The sequence below is a fragment of the Vombatus ursinus genome, unplaced genomic scaffold (assembly GCF_900497805.2).
Source record: "Vombatus ursinus unplaced genomic scaffold, bare-nosed wombat genome assembly UNPS02014932.1, whole genome shotgun sequence".
In the NCBI taxonomy this organism is placed as follows: Eukaryota; Metazoa; Chordata; class Mammalia; order Diprotodontia; family Vombatidae; genus Vombatus; species Vombatus ursinus.
Window position 1 is genome coordinate 3,605,474 of NW_020954710.1, and position 19,144 is coordinate 3,624,617.

The window sequence follows — 19,144 nt, forward strand, 5'->3', positions numbered from 1 at the left end:
TTTTAGCCTTTTTACCATAGGCAGCAACATATTACTAGTGGTATAAAAAATATGAAGTGGAATAAAAAATTATCAAAGACATGTATGACTCTATAACTGGGCTTTTAAGCCAGACCTAGGGTATTTTGCATGTTGCTGCTTAAATATAATTCATTCCTGTGTAAGGAGCAGAGTTGGCGTTTTGAAGATAAAGAGACATTTTTTTTTCAAGAAGTCTTACATGGTTCCATATTCTTTAGCTTGCATTTATTGGTTGAAATTGGGGGACCTCCTTTGGCTAATCTGGTCTCATCTCTTTTCTATCTAAAGAGCTCATTCAGTCTTGTATATTTTCTAGTATATTCTGTATAACTTTTCTGATTGCTGTATACTATTTGCTTAGATGAATGGTTTTACTTACTGTTCACTATCTGTGATGGTTTTTGTGTAACTAGGTTGGTTGGTAAATCTTCTTTGTTCAAACTATTTATGGAAACATAGACAAAAAACATACAGGAGGGTACAACATGTATGTCTTATAATTTGCACCATTGGAGAGAGTGCCCACATTGATAAATTTATAAATGCATCAAAGTACTGGAATATAAATAATAATAATAGTAACATTTATATAGCACCTATTTTGTGCTAAGTGCTTTATAATTATTACTTCATTTGATCCTCACATCAATCCTAGGAGGTAGGTGCTGTTATTATCACCCCCATTCTACAGGCAAGTAAACTGAATAGATACAGGTGAAGTGACCTGCCCAGGATCAGTGTCTGAGATTAAATTTGAATTCAGGTCTTCCTGACTCCAGGCCCAAAGCTTTGTGCAATATGACAGCACCTAGGGGCCTAGTTAGTGGGGAAAGCACTGGATTTGTCATAATAAGATCTAGTTATGACATGCAGTTCTGCCACCTACCCAGTGATAGAGCCTTTATGTGGAGATCCTCCGTGGGATAATATGGACAAATATCACCCAGAACAAAATTCTATGAAGGTATGTATGGGATGCCATTTGCACTAATGGAAGGAGTACTTGCATCTATGAGATTGCAGATGTGCTATAATATTTGTGGAAATAAGCCTCACTCCATATTGAAAATGACTGCTACCATAAACTACCCACCACCTAGGACTTCATAATGCCTTTTTCCCCTTCAGTTTCACTAAGTGTATATCTGGGACCATAAAATTATTCCTGTTAGCTCATCCTCACCATACCTCCAAAAGGAAAACAACAAGTAGCCACATTAGAAGATGTTAAAATTTAAAGGAAGGAGAGTTCATAGTCTTCCTTCCTGTAGATTATGGGATAAGGTTTGCAGATAATGAAAACCTGGGGTTCAGAAAGGTATACAAGGTGAGGCATGGTTTAGAATTACCACTTAGAGAAAACCTTTGTCCATTGGCTGGCAATGAAACTACTTTATGTGATAGTATTTATCCAGAGGTTACCAAGTTGTTATACCTGATTTTGTTTTTTCTGGTCTGGGACTTTGTGAAAGATTTGTGCCCAGATTAGAAAAGCTACATGGCTTGATTCAGAGCCAAACTCTGAACACTGATGTAGAGTGAGTCCCTATATCTCCATACTCATCAGCAATATAGAATGTATCCAATTTAATCTAGAAGATATTGAACCAATCACCTCACTAACACTATTACCTGTCATCCTTGGTAACTTCAAATGCCATCTTTCTTTAATTTGGGGGAATTTTAAAAAATTCTGAGCTTAACAAACCCCAAATAAAGTGAACATTTCCATACACATAGTAGAACAGAAGAGAATTATATATAAAACTGTAAATCTATTACGTAAATAGCATATTCAACATGTAACCTGCAAAGCCAACCTCCTTATCTATGACTCATTCTGGTCTTCTTTCTTTTTCTCTCTATGTACTTTTTAAAAATGCTTCAATGATTCTTTTTTGTTTCTTTTTTTGTTCTTTATTTATTGAAGCAACCTTAACCTTGCCCTCCATTCTTTACCATACCACCACTTGAAACAAAAACTTTGTAACAAATACATTTAAGTTAAGCAAAATAAATACCCCAGTTGGCCATATCCAGATGTGCATGTCTACATCTTAACCTCTCTATCAGGAGGCAGGTAGCAGGTTTCATCATTGGTCCTCTGCAATTATGACTGGTCATTGGATTGATCAGGTTTCTCAATTCTTTCGAAGCTTTTTTTTTCCCCTTTACAATGTTATCATACATTACAATGTTATTATAGTAGAAATTGTTCTCTGATTCTGCTCACTTTGCTCTGCATTCATTCATAGAAATCTTCCAAGGTTTCTCTGAAACTCTTCCTTTTTACATTTCTTACATCACAATAGTAATCCATTACATTTATTTACCATAATTGGTATTGCTTCCAGTTCTTTGCATTAAAAAAATGAGCTGCTATGAATATTTTTGTACCTGTGGCCCCTTTTCCTCTTTCTTTGATATTTTTGGAATATAAGCCCAACAGCAATATACTATCTCTGGGTCAAGAGCATACTGTCTTTCCATCTTCCAAAGCCACATGGGATTGTCCAGTCTCAGTCATAGACTAGTTTGTCACTCATAGGCCCAGCCACCAGAGGCTCAGAGAGTGAAGGCAGATGTTCCAGTCAGACCTGAACCTTATCACCCTAGAATCATCTGGGTACTCACAATCCATCTTAGGGCATCCCTAATATGAATGGCCCATATTGCCAATAGACTTAGAAAAGATAACACAAGCATTATCCAGCCTACTCTTTCCACCACCATGTCTGTGAACAGGCACTACTTCAAACCACCTTCCTTTAACTATTTATCCGTTAGAAACTGTTTTGGCATTCTTGATTCTAAGGCAGGACTATATGCCCAGTCTCCTCCCTTCAGATTCAGAACTTGCCCTATCCCCTAAATCAGTAAAATGAAGCTCAACAGCTTTGGACAAAGTCCAGAAAGTCCAAAGAATTGCCATTCTTTTCTTCAAAGTCCTGGGAGTGAGGTTCACAGATCCTTTATAAAATGGACAACAATATTCAGAATTCTTAAGGAGCAGGGGAAGAAGAAGGGTTTTGTGTCAAAGCTGAGCATCACTCCATGAAAACCATCTTCAATGTGGTGCCAGCTCACTGGTACCCCCTGGTCCTCCAGCCTCTTCTTGTACAGTAGCGCTTCATCCCGTAGGATATCAAACTCACAACTCACAAGCAGGGTCTCAGGGAGTTGGGCAATGATATCATCGTCAGCAATTAGTGGTGAATTTACTGTCCACAACATCTGTTTGGTTTCCAAGTAAGCAATCTCATTAAAAGGGCCAGGTGATAGGTATTGGTAGCCTCTCTCTTTGAACCTCTCAGGTATGTTACGGACATTTATCCTTTCCTCTGACTTCTTCCGCATCTCAGGGGGCACATGAGAACCATTCAGAATAGTGGTTTCCCAAGAGGGGTGGATATCCAAATATCGGAACATACAAGAAATGACAGTATTCCAGCTAAGGAATGGGATATATTTGTTCTGTTGATAAGAAGGCAGCTGGAAATTAAATCCCTGGAGATAAGGATAGATCAGAATCTGAGCTCGTATCTTGGGGAGATCTGGCTGGGTCACGAGGGTTTGACAAACAGAAGTTGCACTTGTCCCTCCAGCACTGTCTCCACACATGATGACCCGAGATGGATCCACCTCAAAGGTTTCCAGGGTTCTCAGAAAGTGGATTGTAGTAGATATGCAGTCATAAAATGGAGACGGGTACCGGTGGTCAGGAAGCATGCGGTAACTAAAGAGGAATCAAGAGATAAATGGGATTATACCTTGTCATAAAATCAGTTTCACTTATATTTAAGGGTCTGGTTTAAAATGTTGTGTTCTACATAAGAATCATAGATTGTCAGAGCGAGAAAGGGCCATAGAGATTGCCAACTCCTTCATTTTTCAAAGGAGCAAAATGAGGTCTAAAAAGAATTAGCGACTTACTCTAAAGCAAGAATTCTTAACCTGGGGTCCATGGACTTTTTAAAAAAATATTTTGATAACTATATTTTTATATAATTGGTTTTTTTGTAATCTTATGTATATTATTCATGCATTTAAAAACATTATTCTGAGAAAGGGTCAATAAAATTCACCAAAATAACTAAAGGGTCTATGACCCAGAAAATACTAAGAATCCCTGCATTAATGTCATATGAGAAATATGAGAGCCAATTAACATAACTTCAAATCCAAATGTTCTTTCCAGTACACCCCAGTGCACCACCCCATTAACAAGAACCACTTGATTTGATACATGGGAACAGGCAAATGAAGAAGTGTTGACTTAAAAATCATAACTTTGTAGGATGATACTCATAGCTGAAATGTGGCTCTAGAAGGGTATGCCTTTTTTTCAAAGGAAACAGAATAGATAGTAGCATTGTATTTTAAGAAAGTGTATCATGAGGAAATCTGGGCATTAAAGCTAAAGAGCATGCTTAGGATCATAAATATAGAGCTGAAAGCAACCTCAGAGGCCATTTAGGTCAATTCTCTCATGTTGAGATGAGGAAACTGAGGCCTATGAAGCATCAAAGACAGGATATGGACCTAGCTTTTAGTTGCAAATCAATGGAGTGATAAGCAAAAGTCGTATTTTCATTGTAGAGTTCTGAAGATCACGTGGACAGAAAAAGAAAATGGATGAATTCAAGAAACAGATAAAAAAATCCATTGCACTTTTGGGAGGCATGAGGGACTTCAATTATCCATGCATTTTTAAAATTAAGTTTTATTTTATTTTCACATCTATATTCTCTCCCTCCTACCTCTTCACCTCCAAATGACAAAAGAAGAAAAATAAAACCCCTGCTACAAACATGTATCATCAAACAAAACAAATTCCTTTCTTGGTCATGCCCCCCTAAAATGTGATTGTTTTGTTTCCTCTTTGCCTATAATTATTCCTTCAATTTATTTTTTTTGTCTTTTTACTGTAGTTATTATTTGTTGAACTACATCAAATAATAATGGTAATAATGACATTCTCGCTTTACTCAAACTTATTGGAAAATCCTCTAGTTTATCCCTAGTAGAGATAATCCTAACTCTTAGTTTTATATAGATACTATTTATACTAAGAAAAGATTGACTTATTTTTATACTTTCTAGTGTTTTTAACAGAAATGAGTTTCTAACTTTTTCTGATCTGGTGATATAATCATGAGTTTTGTTATTCTTGTTACTAATGTGGTCAGTTGTTTTTAGAGTTTTTCTAATATTAAAGCAGTTCTGTTTTCTTGCTATAAATCCAGCCTAGTCATAGTGTAAAATCTTTATAATATATTGCTCTAGTCTCTCTTCTAATATTTTATTTAAAAAATTTGCATAAACATTCATTAGGGACATTGGTCTATAGTTTTCTTTCTCTATTTTTTCTTTCCCAGGTTTAGGAATCAAGACCTTATTTGTATTATAGGAGAAATAGGATGGGATTCCCTCTTCTGCTATTTTTTCAAACAGTTTATATAGTTTTAGAATTAATTGTTCTTCAAGTGTCCAATAGAATTCATTTCTAAATTCATCTGGCCTCGGATTTTTTTTGTTCTTTAGAAGTTCACTTATGGCTTATTTAGCTTCATCTTTTTTTTTCTAAGATACGTTTGTACCCTCTATTTCTTGTTCTGTTCATCTTGGAATTTTATAGTTTTGCAAATATTTAGCCGTTTAATTTAGATTGTCAGTTTTATTGGCACATAATTGGGCAAAATAGTTCCTAACAATTCCTTTTATTTCTTCTTCATTGTTTCTGAATTCACCTTTTTTTTTTTTCATTTTTGGTACTAGTAATTTGACTTTCTTCCTTCTGTTTTCAAAAATCAAGTTAGCTAATGTATATATTTTATTGGTTTTTACAAAAACAGCTCCTAGTTTTATTTATTAATTTTGTGACTTTTTGCTTTAAATTTCACCAATCTCTTTGATTTTTTTGTATTTTATTTATTAAAATAAGTTTTGTTTCATTTGTTTATTTCCCACCACCTCATTAAGAGTTTGGTGCTTAATTGGAAACATTTAATTTGATGTTTTTCTAGAATTTTTTTTAGTTGCTTGCCTAGTTCATCAATCTGTTCATTCTTTCTTTTACTCATGAAAGTGTTTAAAGATGTTAATTTCCCCCCAAGTACTGTTTTGGCTATATTTAAAAATTTTGGTACTGGCCCTGGGCACTGTACTAAGAAAGGAGCAGGTTTAGAAGCATACTGTAGCAGTGTGACTCTGAAACCTGCAGTGGAATAGCCAGAGCAAGAATTTCAGACCTGACAGTTTTCCAGGTGACTGATTGTGACTGGGTCCAGCAATAGTCTACTGCTGTTCAGATCAAAACCTAGATCAGGCACTTACAGAGCTAAGAGCAAGGGAAAAAGAATAAAGTAAAAGGTGCATAGCAGAAAACAAAAGAAAACTTACAAGGAAGCAAAGAAAAGATGGACAGCTCTCAACACAATGCGTAGTATTATATAGGCTTGCTTTCTTGAAATGGAAATTTATTGCTACATATTTTAAATCCTCTCTTATGTTCTGCTGTGCACACGATGTTTTTTTCTTTTCTTATTTTGTATTTAAGTTTTAATATATAAGTTTATAATATGTTTCTTTTTCTTTTCTTATTGTGCATTTAAGTTTTCGTATTTAAGTCTAAAGTAAAAAAGATAAAAACAAAAAAAGAAAATTGATTCTTTAAAAAAGATTATATGTTGAGTTTATTTTATACTTGCAAGGAAAATAAGCTATGTTGTAAGAAATTCACAGTTTCATGTATAATCTTCTTTCTTGTTATATTTTGTTTATGCCAGTTCTCATTTTATCTGGGATTTGTTATGTTCAGAATTTTTAAAATAAAAGTAAATAACTAATACAGACAATTAGCTGTAGATAATTTTTACACTAAAGAAAAAGTACAAAATGGTGGAGCCATGGTTAGAAAACAGTTTGTCTGAAAATGATCTGAGGGTTTTAGTGGATGTGTTATAGTGACAGTGTGTTATAGCAACCCAAAAACCCTAATGTGATATCTGAAATGTTGTATTCAATTCTGGGAACTGCAACCAGGATAGTGATGGACACGAGTCTATTTCTCATGAGGATTTGCTGAAGGAACTTGGAATGTTTAGCAAGGAGAAGAGAAGAGTCTAGAAAGACATGATTGCTCTCTAATCATCTGGAGGACTATCATATGGAAAAGAGGTTCAATTTTTCCTGTTTGATCCCAAAGGACAGAAGTAATAGCAATGGGTGGAAGGTGAAAGAGATTGCTTGTTAATCCTCCTAACCTTTTGCCCTCACTTTGCTTAGGGAGTTACTGGGACACCTTTCTCCCCTTTGGAAAGGATAACCTCTGAGCTAATCACCCAGGAGAAGTAACAATTTGACAGGCTTGAGATCAAGAAAAACTTTCTAACAACCAGAGCTATCAAAAAGGGTCATGGAGTGTCTCAAGCATTGGTGGTTGACACACTCCTCCCTGGAAGGCGTGTTGTGTAAGGATTCCTTTTTGGGTCTTTTCCACCTCTAAAAGCCTATGAGTCTATAATATCTGGAAAATGGGATTCTCCCTCTCTGATTAATTACAGGCCCTTCTTCCTCCTCTTTCTGCTTCCCAGAACATCTGCCTGTCCCCTGACCCCTCTTACCTATAGGAAAATCTCTTACTCACCCAACAGACATAACCACGGAGTCACTTTCCCTGGACAAGTAGCAGCACAGGTTGTTGTAAAGCTCTGGAAAAGGAAGGGTTTTCAGTAGGATCTGGGAGCTGACTTACCTCTCCCAGCACTACCCTACCTCCCATGCTTCTCCTTTTGTATCCCCCAGCTTTAACCCTTGTGCAGATCATGTGTATCCTCTCTGCTCATTACTTCCCTATCTGCTCTCCTCTGTCAGGGAACATCTGTGAGTCATTCTCTCTTTCCATGACCCTCTCTATGTTTTGTTTCTTTACAAGGATGTTGCCTGAGATGCTCTTGATATGATCCTAAAATATCCAGTCATACCTTATGGTCTTTTCAGACAACTGGGTTGTTTTTGATGTTTTTTTAGAGTCTAATTGGTTGTTTGAAATTAATATCTGCCAACCAACTGTTTTAACTCAGTTCTTCCACTTTTCCATTAGTCAGTGAGTGGAAATCTCACATCTTCTGAGGCCCCAGAGGAGTTGGTTAGGATTTGCTCATTTTTCTTGGTGTAGAGTTCAGCCCGACATGTGGGTAAGGTGGCTGAATAATTGACTCTAGTATAATGAAGTGAGGAAGATGGCAAGATGAAAGAGATTGCTTGTTAATTCTCCTAACCTTTTGCCCTCATTTTGCTTAGGGAGTTATTGGGCTAAGTGTCAAAGCTAGGACACCTTTCTCCCCTTTGGAAAGGATAACCTCTGAGCTAATCACCCACGAGAAGTAACAATTTGATATTTCCCAATTACGATTTCAGTGGCTTCTAAGGCAGATCATGATCTATCGTAGAGAAAGATAAGCCCATAAATACACAAATTCATGATTATAAATCGATTAAAAGGGACTTAAGCAGGGATCCTGTTTTGTAAAACTGGGGAGAGAAGCTACACTAGAACTGGGATTCTTTCTGTTTTTCTTTTTTGGTTAGGTAATGAGGTTAAGTGACTTGCCCAGGCCCAGCTAGTAAGTATCAAGTGTCTGAGGCCACATTTGAACTCAGGTCCTCATGACTTCAAGGCTGGAGCTCAATCCACCACACCACCTAGCTGCCCCTAGAACAGGAATTCTTAACCATCTGGGAGCCCTGGAACCCTCTGTCAGTCTGGGGAAGCCTATGTATCCCGTTCTCAGAATCATATTTTTAAGTGTATAAAATAAAATATTTAGATTACAAAGGACACTGATTTTATTGAAATAACAGTCAAAAAAATATTTTTAGAAACAAGTTTAAGTACCCCAAGTTAAGAACCTCATGTAAGAAGATCTCCAAGGTTCCTTCTGGCACTAAATTCTATGATCCCATGAGACAAAGTATATAAGTACTTGTATTTTGGACCATGTGACTAAATCACCTTCTGTCTCAGGTGGGAATGTCCCCTATTTGCAAGAAATGCATGGGAGGAATGAATGAACAAGATCATAATGACTGCCTACATACACCAGGTCAGGAAGTAATGGCAGAAGTCACACTTACTGTCCCTACAGACTTTTTGTCTTTTCTTTGATCAAGGCTTAAAATCGAGTTGAGTCACCTAACATATCAAGTCTGAAACCTTGGCGGGGGGGGCGGTATATGGTTTTAAAAACTGCTGTATACGAAGTCCTTGTGAAAAGCAGCACTTTCAGACATGCACGTTCACTATTTGACACACACATGGAGAACAAAGCCTTGGGAAAAGGTTGGGCCACTCATGGTTCTGCTCCTTTATTAATCAAAAGGGAAATCCTTTCTTACTCAGGCTCCCAAATAGGCCACCGCCTCCGTGGAAAAAGATGATCCCACAACGGGGTCTTCCAGATGGTGCCTTTGGCTTATATAGCCTCACAGGTATCGTCCCAATGCGCAGTTCAGTTACCACGACATTAGGGTCCTTCTTTCTTGGAATACTGTCATGCAGAAAACGGATAAATTTTGGCATCGAGCAGATTCCCAGCTTCTCTAAAATATTGCCCTGTTAGAAAGAAAGAGGAATAATAAAAGCGAACATTTATATAGCACATACTATGTGCTAAGCCCTTTATAATTATTATTTCATTTGATCCTTACAAAAACCCTTGGAGGTGAGTACTATTATTAACCCATTTGATAGATGAGGAAACTGAGGCAGACAACACTTAAGTGACTTGTCCAGGGTCACGCAGCAAGGATACCAGTGTCACTGAATTGCAGAGTATTGGGGGGGGGGCAAAGAAGAGAAAAAAGTGTAAGAAAAAGATAAAAAGGAAGAAGGTTATGGAGGGCTTTATAAGCCAAATAGAGAATTTTTTATTTGATCCTGGAAGCAATAAATAGGGGGTCACTGTACTTGATGGAATGGAAAAGGGAATGGATGACATGGGCAGTCCTGAACTTGAGAAAGATTTCACAGCTGAGTGGAAGATGACTTGAGAGTGGACAGCAGAAAGGCTTGAGGCTAGGACATCAACCAGCAGCAGACTATAGACTATTTCAATAGTTCAGGTGTGAGGTGATGACAACCTGCACCAGGGTGGTGACAGTATCAGAGGAGAGAAGGGGCTTATACAAGAGATGTTAGGAAGAGAGAAATGGTAGGATTTGGGAACTAATGATATGGAGAGAGAGTGAAGAATCAAAGATGACACAGGTTAGGAAGAGGGGAAGGTTAGTCAGTTGTTCATACTTGATTTCAGAGAACCAGTGACATCATGGGGTAATGTCTTGACTTGCACATGAACTGGATTTAAGTGAGGCAGAGTTGCTCAGAGTTGTCAGCCTCAACTCTCTTCCAGAGTCATCAAAGTCTAGTGGCAAGACAAAAGTCAAGAAACTGGCAATGGCCCAGGATTTAGTGGATAACCTTAGCATCCTTGATGTCTGGTAAAGCTCTAAGCTCTCCACAGCACCTGCTTCTTGGCCATTGGAACAAAATGCTCTCATCTACCCATTCTGCTGGGAGAAGTCTTCACCTATTTGGGGTAGACATCCCCCAACTCTTCAGCAAGTTTGAGGCCTGTTGGTTACCTTCAGCTTGGTTTAGCCCATCTGCCAGAAGAGGTTTTACCAGGTTGTGACTGCTATACATGCTGTGGTTTCTTGTAGTCACAATTGAGAGCTGTGTTTAGGTGGGCACCCAAAGTGGATGTTGCATGGGGTGTTCAGGGGGGATTGGCAGCTCTGGTGTAATAGCTTGCCAAGTCAGTCAGCAAGCATTAATTAAGCACCTACTATGTGCTAAACACTGTGCAAAGTGTTGAGAATACAAAGGAAGGGCAAAAGACAGTCCCTGCCCTTGAGGAGCTCACAGTCTGATGGAGGAAACAACATGTAAATAACAATGTACAAACAAGCTATAGACAGAATTAATAGAAAATAATCTACAGTGGGAAAGCACTAGAATTAAGAGGGATTGGGGAAGGCTTCCTATAGAAGGGAGGATTTTAATTGGGACTTGAAGGAAGTCAGGGAAGCCAAAAGGTGGAGATGAGGAGGGAGAACATTCCAGGCATGGAGGACTGCCAGATAAAGTGACCAGAGCTGAGAGATGGAGTATCTTGTTAGGGTGACAAATGACAGGGTGCTGAGGAAAGGTCATATATAAAGAACACTCCTCCACAGGCCAATGAAGAGTCCAAGGACTAAAAGGTGGGAGAATGCAACCACCTGGGCTTCAAGGTCTTCCAGTTTTGGGTGGCTTGAGGGAGGGACAAACTTCCATAGATGAGACAAAGTGATTACAAGGGGTAAGGACCCCATTTTGCAGGAGAGAAGCAGCAGCTATCGCAGACTGATGAAGGAGCAGGGCAGAGCCCCCTCCAGGATCTCTGGAGAATGGGAGCCAAGGAGAGGGACTGATCAATGCTGCTAGGAGCTAATGGTGGAAGCAACAAGAGGGTTAGATACTCAGACATGCAGAGCCTATCATACCTCTGTTTCCCTTTGCTCCTTACCAAGAGCTAGCCTAGGGAGACTGCCATCTCTTCCCTGTGGCTGTCAGTCCATATCTTTCCCACTTTGTTGGGAAGCAGGAGGAAGAAGAAAGGAGGAAAGTAGAGGAACCAAGTACCACCTCCCTCTGGCAGCCTGTAAGATGAAGTGATTGTTTTCCTCTTTTTATTTTTTGTACTTAGAGCTGCTAATTCAACCATGATTTCTTTTAATAATAGCTAGCATTTATGTAGCACTTTGAGGTCCATAAAGTGCTTTACAAATGTTATCTTTTATTATGCTTTGTGTCCAAGCACATAGAATGTAAGGTTTGAGAGTGAGAAAAGAGAACTTGCCCCTCCAAGAACAAGTGATATTTTCCTCAATAAGTCAAGGTGTGGCCCAGAGACAGTGAGAGAGCAAAGAGAAAGAGAGGTGTGTTTTTGCTATCTTGAAATCGGTTCCCTTGGGTTCAGTGAATCCAAGATCTCTGTATCTAGCCCTGGTCTCCCTCCTGAGCTCCAGTCCCACACTTTGGGGCACCTTGAGCCGATTGTCCCTTAGACATCATGAACTCAGTATGTCCAAAACTGAACTCATTTTCTCATCCCACAAACCCTCACCTTTTCCACAATTCCAGATTGTTATTGAGAGCACCACCCCTCTCAGTCACCCCAGCTTCAAGAGGGACACCATCTTCAGCTCTTCATTTTCACCCCTCTCATATATCTACTCAGCTGTCAAATCTTGTCATTTTTTCCACACCGACTCTCATATCCATCCCTTCCTTTCCACTCTTACAGCCATGCCCCATTCAGGCCCTCAGCACATCTTGCCTGGACTGTTGAATAGGGTGCTTAATGATTTCCAGGGGGTGCAGTGAATAGACCACCTGGCCTCAAGTCAGGAGGACTTGAGTTCAAATTTGGCCGTAGACATTTACTAGTTGTGTGACCCTGGGTAAGTCACTTAACTTCTGCTTGCCTCAGTTTCTTCCTCCTCATCTGTAAAAAGAGGCTAATAGCACCTACCCCCCCAGGGTTGTTGTGAGGAGTAAATGAGATAACAATTGTAAAGAGCTGAAGATGGCGTCCCTCCTGAAGCCGGGGTGACTGGGAGGGGTGGTGCTCTCAACAACAACCTGGAATTGTGGAAGAGGGCTTGTGGGATGAGAGAATGAGTTCAGTTTTGGACATACGGAGTTTGTGATGTCTAAGGGACAATTGGGTCAAGGTGCCCCAAAGTGTGGGACTGGAGCTCAGGAGAGAGACCAGGGCTAGATACATATAGTAAGCACTACAATGTTATTTTTAAAAGTTTCTCCCCTCTAGTACATGTTCCACTCAGCTACCAAAATGATTTTTCTAAAACACAGGTTTGGCTATGTCAATCACCTACTCAAGAAACAGCAATGGCTCCCTATTATTTCCAGGATCAAATATAAGATGCTTTCATTGACATTTAAAACTCTTCATAACCCAGCTCCTTTTCTAGTCTTAAACTTTTCTTCTCTCCTTGAGCTCTACAATCCAGTGATGTTGATCTACTTGTCATTCCTCAAACATGACATTCCATGTCTGACTCCCTCCCTTTGTATTGGTAAGAATGTTCTATTCTTCACCCCCACCTTTTAGTTTCCTTTCTTCCCTTGAATACTCTGATCAAATCCAACCTTTTGCATGAGACGTTTTAACAAGCTGCTTGTGCCTTCGCCTCTAAGATTAGCCTCTCTCTATCCCTTCCCCATCTATTCTGAATATACTTTCTATTTACCTAGTTCTTTGCATGTTGGCTCACCCATTAGTACATGAGCCTTCTGAGGGCAATGACTAATTTTGCCTTTCCCCAGTGATTATCTGGCATATAGTAAAAAATAAATGCTTGTTGACTGACTGACCAACTGATTTTTCCAAAGCACATAGAGTTATCCCCTCCACATTGAAAGGGTTAGGCATGTGGCACCACCTTGATCAGGAAAATCTGCATTAAAATTTTGTCCCTTCCTTCATACCAGAGAAGTGTGAATTATTGTGCTATTAAAAGATAAAATATGGGGGCGGAGCCAAGATGGCAGAGGGAAAGCAGTGACTTGCTTGAGCTCTCCCCCAAACCCCTCCAAATACCTATAAAAAATGGTTCTAAACAAATTCTAAAGCAGCAGAACCCACAAAAAGACAGAGTGAAACAAATTTCCAGCCGAAGACAGCCTGGATGGTTGATCTGAAAGGTATATCACACCAGGCCGGGAAAGGAGCGCAGTTCGGCATGGGCGCGCAGGCTGTAGTGACCGTGGAGCAGGCCTCAGAGGACTGAAGCGCGGGCAGCTGTGGCAGTTTCCAGACTTCTCAACTCACGAACACAGAAGACAACTTAGAAGGTCAGTGGGAAAAGTCTGTGTCAGCGGTGAGAGAGAGGCTAGATCTCAGCCTCAAGAAGCAGTGGCTGCTTCCTGAGATTCCGACCCACAGACTGAGGGGGAATCGAGTGGCTGATTAGAGGAGGATTGCAGGAATCTCTTTGCCGGTGCTGAGGCAGGAATCTCTTGCTTTTCCCATGCTTGGATCTGGGTCACAGTTCTGAGGGGGCGGTCCTGGGGCAAGGAGGAGTGCTGGCATGGTGGAGCTTGTTGTGGTGGTGGAGAGGAAACACCTCGCCCCTTATCATACCACCTTGGAAGAACTGAAAATTTACAGGTCCCTAGAAGTAGCTCTGAAAACAACTGTACAAACCCCCGAAGTTTGGGACAGTACACTCTTCACATTAGAAGCAGACTTTTACCTCAACAAAGAGTTTAAAACTCAAGTAATTGGCTGGGATCATGAGCAAACCTCGAAAAAAGAGTCAGACTACATTATCTTACTTTGGTGACAAACAAGATCAAAACATACAACCAGAAGAAAACAACAAAGTCAGAGCTCCTATATTCAAAGCCCCCAAGAAAGATATGAATTGCTCCCAGGTCTTGGAAGAGCTCAAAAGGGATTTTGAGAAGCAAATAAGAGAAGTAGAGGAAAAACTGGTAAGAGAAATGAGAGCGATGAAAGAAAATCATGAAAAACAAATCAACAACTTGCTAAAGGAGACCCAAAAAAAACACTGAAGAAAATAACACCTTAAAAAATAGCCTAACCCAAATGGCAAATCAGATCCAAAAAGCCATTGTGGAGAAGAGTGCCCTAAAAAGCAAAATTGGCCAAATGGAAAAGGAAGACCGAAATATTACGGAAGAAAATACTTCCTTAAAAATTAGAATAGAGCAATTGGAAGCTAGTGACTTTATGAGAAATCAACACACTGTAAAACAAATCCAAAAGAATGGAAAATTAGAAAACAATGTGAAATATCTCATTGGAAAAACAACTGACCTGGAAAATAGATCCAGGAGAGAGAATTTTAAAATTATTGGACGATCTGAAAGCCATGATCAAAAAAAGAACCTAGACATCATCTTTCAAGAAATTATCCAGGAAAACTACCCTGATATTTTAGAACCAGAGGGCAAAATAGAAATGGAAAGAATCCACCGATCTCTTCCTGAAAGAGATCCCCAAAGGAAAACTCCTAGGAATATTGTAGCCAAATTCCAGAGTTCCCAGGTCAAGGAGAAAATATTACAAGCAGCCAGAAAGAAACAATTCAAGTATTGTGGAAACACAATCAGGATAACACAAGATTTAGCAGCTTCTACATTAAGGGACCACAGGACATGGAATATAATATTCTGGAGAGCAAAGGAGATAGGATTACAACCAAGAATCACCTACCCAGCAAAACTGAGTATAATGCTTTAGGGGGAAAATGGTAATTCAGTGAAATAGAGGACTTTCAAGCATTCTTGATGAAAAGACCAGAGCTGAATAGAAGATTTGATTTTCAAATACAAGACTCAAGTGGAACATGAAGAGGTAAACAGGAAAGAGAAAATCATAAGAGACTTATTAAGGTTGAACTGTTTACATTCCTGCATGGAAAGATGATATTTGTAACTCATGAGACCTTTGTCAGTATTAGGGTAGTTGGAGGGGAAAAAATTATATGTACACATATATAGATATAGATAGATAGATAGATGGATAGAGGGTACAGGGTGAGTTGAAAATGAAGGGGTCATATCTGGAGAATAAAATTAAGGGGTGAGAGAGGATTATACTAGAAGGAGAAAGGGAGAGATAGAGTGGGGTAAATTATCCCACAAAAAAAAACACCAGAAAAGAAAAGGCTCTTACAGTAGAGGGGAAACAGGGGAAGGTGAGAGGGAATGAGTGAATCTTATTCTCATAGGATTTGACTTAAGGAGGGAATAACATACACACTCAATTGGGTGTGGAAATGTCTTACCCTACAGGAAAATGGGGGGGAGGGGACAAAAGAGTAGGGGGATGATAGGAGGGTAGATTGGGAAAGGGGGTAATCAGAAGCAAATACTTCTGAGGAGGGGCAGGGTCAAAAGAAAGAATAGAATAAATAGGGGGGCGGGATAGGATTAAGGGAAATAGAGTTAGTTTTTCACAGCATGTCTACTGTGGAAGTGTTTTGCATGGCTGCACATGTATAACCTATATTGAGTTGCTTGCCTTTTCAATGAGGGTGGGTGGGGAGGGAGGAAGGGAGAAAATTTGGAACCCAAAGTTTTAAAAACACATATTTAAAAAAAAATGTTTTCACATGCAACTGAGAAATAAGAAATACAGGGAATGGGGTACAGAAATCTATCCTGCCCTACAGGAAAATAGAAGGGAAAAGGGATAAGAGAAGGGGGGGAGAGATAGAAAAGAAGGCAGACTAGGGGAAGGGGTATTCAGAGTGCATGCCATGTTGGGGTGGGGGGAGGGGCGAGATGGGGTGAAAGTTTGGAACTCAAAATCTTGTGGAAGTGGACGTTGAAAGCAAAAAATAAATTTATTAATAACAAAATAAAATAAAATAAAACAAACAAAAAAAGATAAAATGTTGATATTCTACAGTACTATACATATATTTTATGCATTTCTGAGTTTCTGAACTTTTTCTCTGTCATCTGCTGGCATTCACATGTTGTCTACGGCTTCCACCAAACTCCCACCAAATTCCCATTTAATTTCTTATGCCGACCCGCAATATATCAAAATCACCATGGGGAAAGTTATGATGTGGGAGAACTGTAATACCTAATTATGAGTTCATGTTGTTGCCCACTAGAAAAAAAAATTTTTTCTTCTTTTAACTTGATCCTAGTGTGAGGAAAGCTAGAAAAAGGACTCACATGTTGTGAAACACCTTTTTGCCACTTTTGCTGCTGTTAGCTTCAAGAAACACTCAGGTCCCAGCTCATACCAAAGAGCCCTACCTGTCCCATTCAGTGCACACATAGACAGGCACCTACAGTGTGGGAGGATTTTGTCCACCAGGTGGTGCTAGACTCAAGTCACTAGTCTCAGGATCTCTTCAAATAGGCATGCTAGGACCTGAACAAATTACTATGCTTCCAAGAGGCATGAAAGAAAAACTCACCAAGTTCTGAATTCCAGCCTAGCAACAGAATTAAGAGGGATTTAGAAAGGCTTCTTGTAGAAGGCTTCTTGGATTTTAGCTGGGGCTTGAAGAAAGCTAAGAGATGAGGACAAAGGAGAGCATTTCAGCATGGGGGACGGCTAGAGAAAATCTTGAGAGCTGAGAGATGAGTTATCTTGTTACAGGAACAGCAAGGAGACCAGTGTCGCTGGATCGAAGAGTATACGTAAGGGAATAAGATGAAAGAAGACTGGAAAAATAGAAGGGCTAAGTTATGACGGACTTTGAATGCCAAACTGAGAATTTTGTATTTGTTCAGGGAGTAGATAAAGTTTAAGGCTAAAGATGATGAGTTCAGTTTTGGGTATGTTAAGCTTAAGATATCTATGGGATATCAAATTCAAGATGTTCAGTAGGCAATTGGAGATACAAGACTGGAGGTCAGTAGACAGGATAAGGCTGAACAAATAAATCTGCATGGAGATGATAGTTGAATCAATGGCAGATCCTGAGATCACCAAGTAAAAGAGTAAAGAAGGAGAAGAGATAAGGACCCAGGCTAGAGCCTCGAGAGACAAATACAACCTAGATGAAGATCCAACAAAGAAGACTGAGAAGAATCAAGCAGAAAAATAAGATGGAGAACCAAGAGACAGCAGTGTTAGGAAAACCTAAAGAGAAGAGGGTGATCAATGGTGTCAAAGGCATCTAAGAGGTCAGAAAGGATGAGGATTGAGAAAAAGGCAATCAGATTTGGCAATTAAGACAGGAGTCAAGATGGCAGAGTAGCAAGGAGTACAATGAGGAACTCCCATCTTGAAAGAAAAATTCCTCCAAACAGATCTAGAAAATGCAACAGACTGAACCCTGATGAGGAAATTCAGGAAAGTCACAGTGACTCGTTTTTCTAGCCTAGGTCAGCATAGGGAAACAGATCAAGAGACATGAGGAATAAAGACTAGTATGGAGCATGCCATGCATGCAGCATGCCAGTACCCAGAGAAAGGCTGTGAACTGAGGCAAGAAGGGGGTCCCAAATCCATACTAGAGCACCATGATGGGGACATGTGTGAGCTGACAGCTTTGTTGCCCTCTATCTAGTTCTGGGTCACAGATCCAGGATGGTTTAAGGGACTTGAGCCCACCACCACCACCTCCAATGGTCAGAGGCTCTGGGTGGTACACTGAGAGAAGCAGGCAATAGCAGTGTGACTCAGACCACAGAAGAACTATCAGTTCCAGCCTCCAACTCAGTCTGAAATCTGTAAAGGAAAAACTAGTGCAGGAATCCAAAACCAAAGGGAAATCTGCAATTCTGTAACTCTGAGCCAACAGAATTTCCCAGCTGACTGACAGTGATTGAGTCCAGCAGGAGTCTACTGTTTCTCAGAAACAAACCCAGGTCAGAAACTTGCAGAGTTCAGACAAGGAAGGCAGCAATCAGACTATGCCCTGGATCAGACCACTTTGGGAGCACTGAAAGCACGTAGGTCCTCAGCCTGAGATGTCCCTGAGACCTTGGAACAACACAACTCTCAATACCACCAAGAAGGCAGTCATAGGACCAGCCTAGACCTTCTCTCCAGATGTACACAGAGCCTAGCCCTAACATCAAATCCAAAGTTATGAAGTAAGCTAGAAGAAAAAACAAGCAGGAAAGAACCCCATAGAAAGCTCCTGCGGTGATGGGGACTCTCAAGACATAAACCCCTAAGAGAATGGCTCAAAAATATCGACAAGCTAAACTTAGAAGAAAAACACAACTTTGACACAAATGCAACTAGAATTCCTGAGGTCAACACATGGAGCAATAGTTGGTGTTTTTGTTTTGTTTTGTTTTGTTTAGAGAAGTACAATTTTTTTTTCAATGAAATGAGAGTGCTAAAGGAATAAATTGGAGGGGGAAAGAGTTTCGCAGCTTGGCACAAAAAAAATACAAAATCTTGCCCTTGCAACAAGATCCTTGAAAATTAGAATGGACCAAATAGAAGTGACTGACTCCACGGGGCAGCAAAAAATATTAAAAACAGTCCAAAGACTGAAAAATAGAAGAAAATGACCCAGAAAACAGATCATGGAGAAG

The 19,144-nt window shown here is 39.7% G+C and overlaps 1 protein-coding gene across 2 annotated transcripts in view; it reads right to left on the minus strand.

Moving 5' to 3' along the window:
• Positions 1-1,815: 1,815 nt before the first annotated feature.
• Positions 1,816-19,144, minus strand: part of LOC114029507 (arylacetamide deacetylase-like 4) — a 52,071-nt gene continuing 34,742 nt past the window's right edge. For both annotated transcript variants that reach the window (XM_027843977.1, XM_027843978.1), the window contains 3 exons: positions 9,421-9,637; positions 7,670-7,733; positions 1,816-3,757 (listed from right to left, as the gene is read on the minus strand). In XM_027843977.1, coding sequence (XP_027699778.1) covers positions 2,983-3,757; positions 7,670-7,733; positions 9,421-9,637 — 1,056 coding nt within the window. In that variant the 3' untranslated portion in view covers positions 1,816-2,982. The remainder of the gene's footprint in view (positions 3,758-7,669; positions 7,734-9,420; positions 9,638-19,144) is intronic.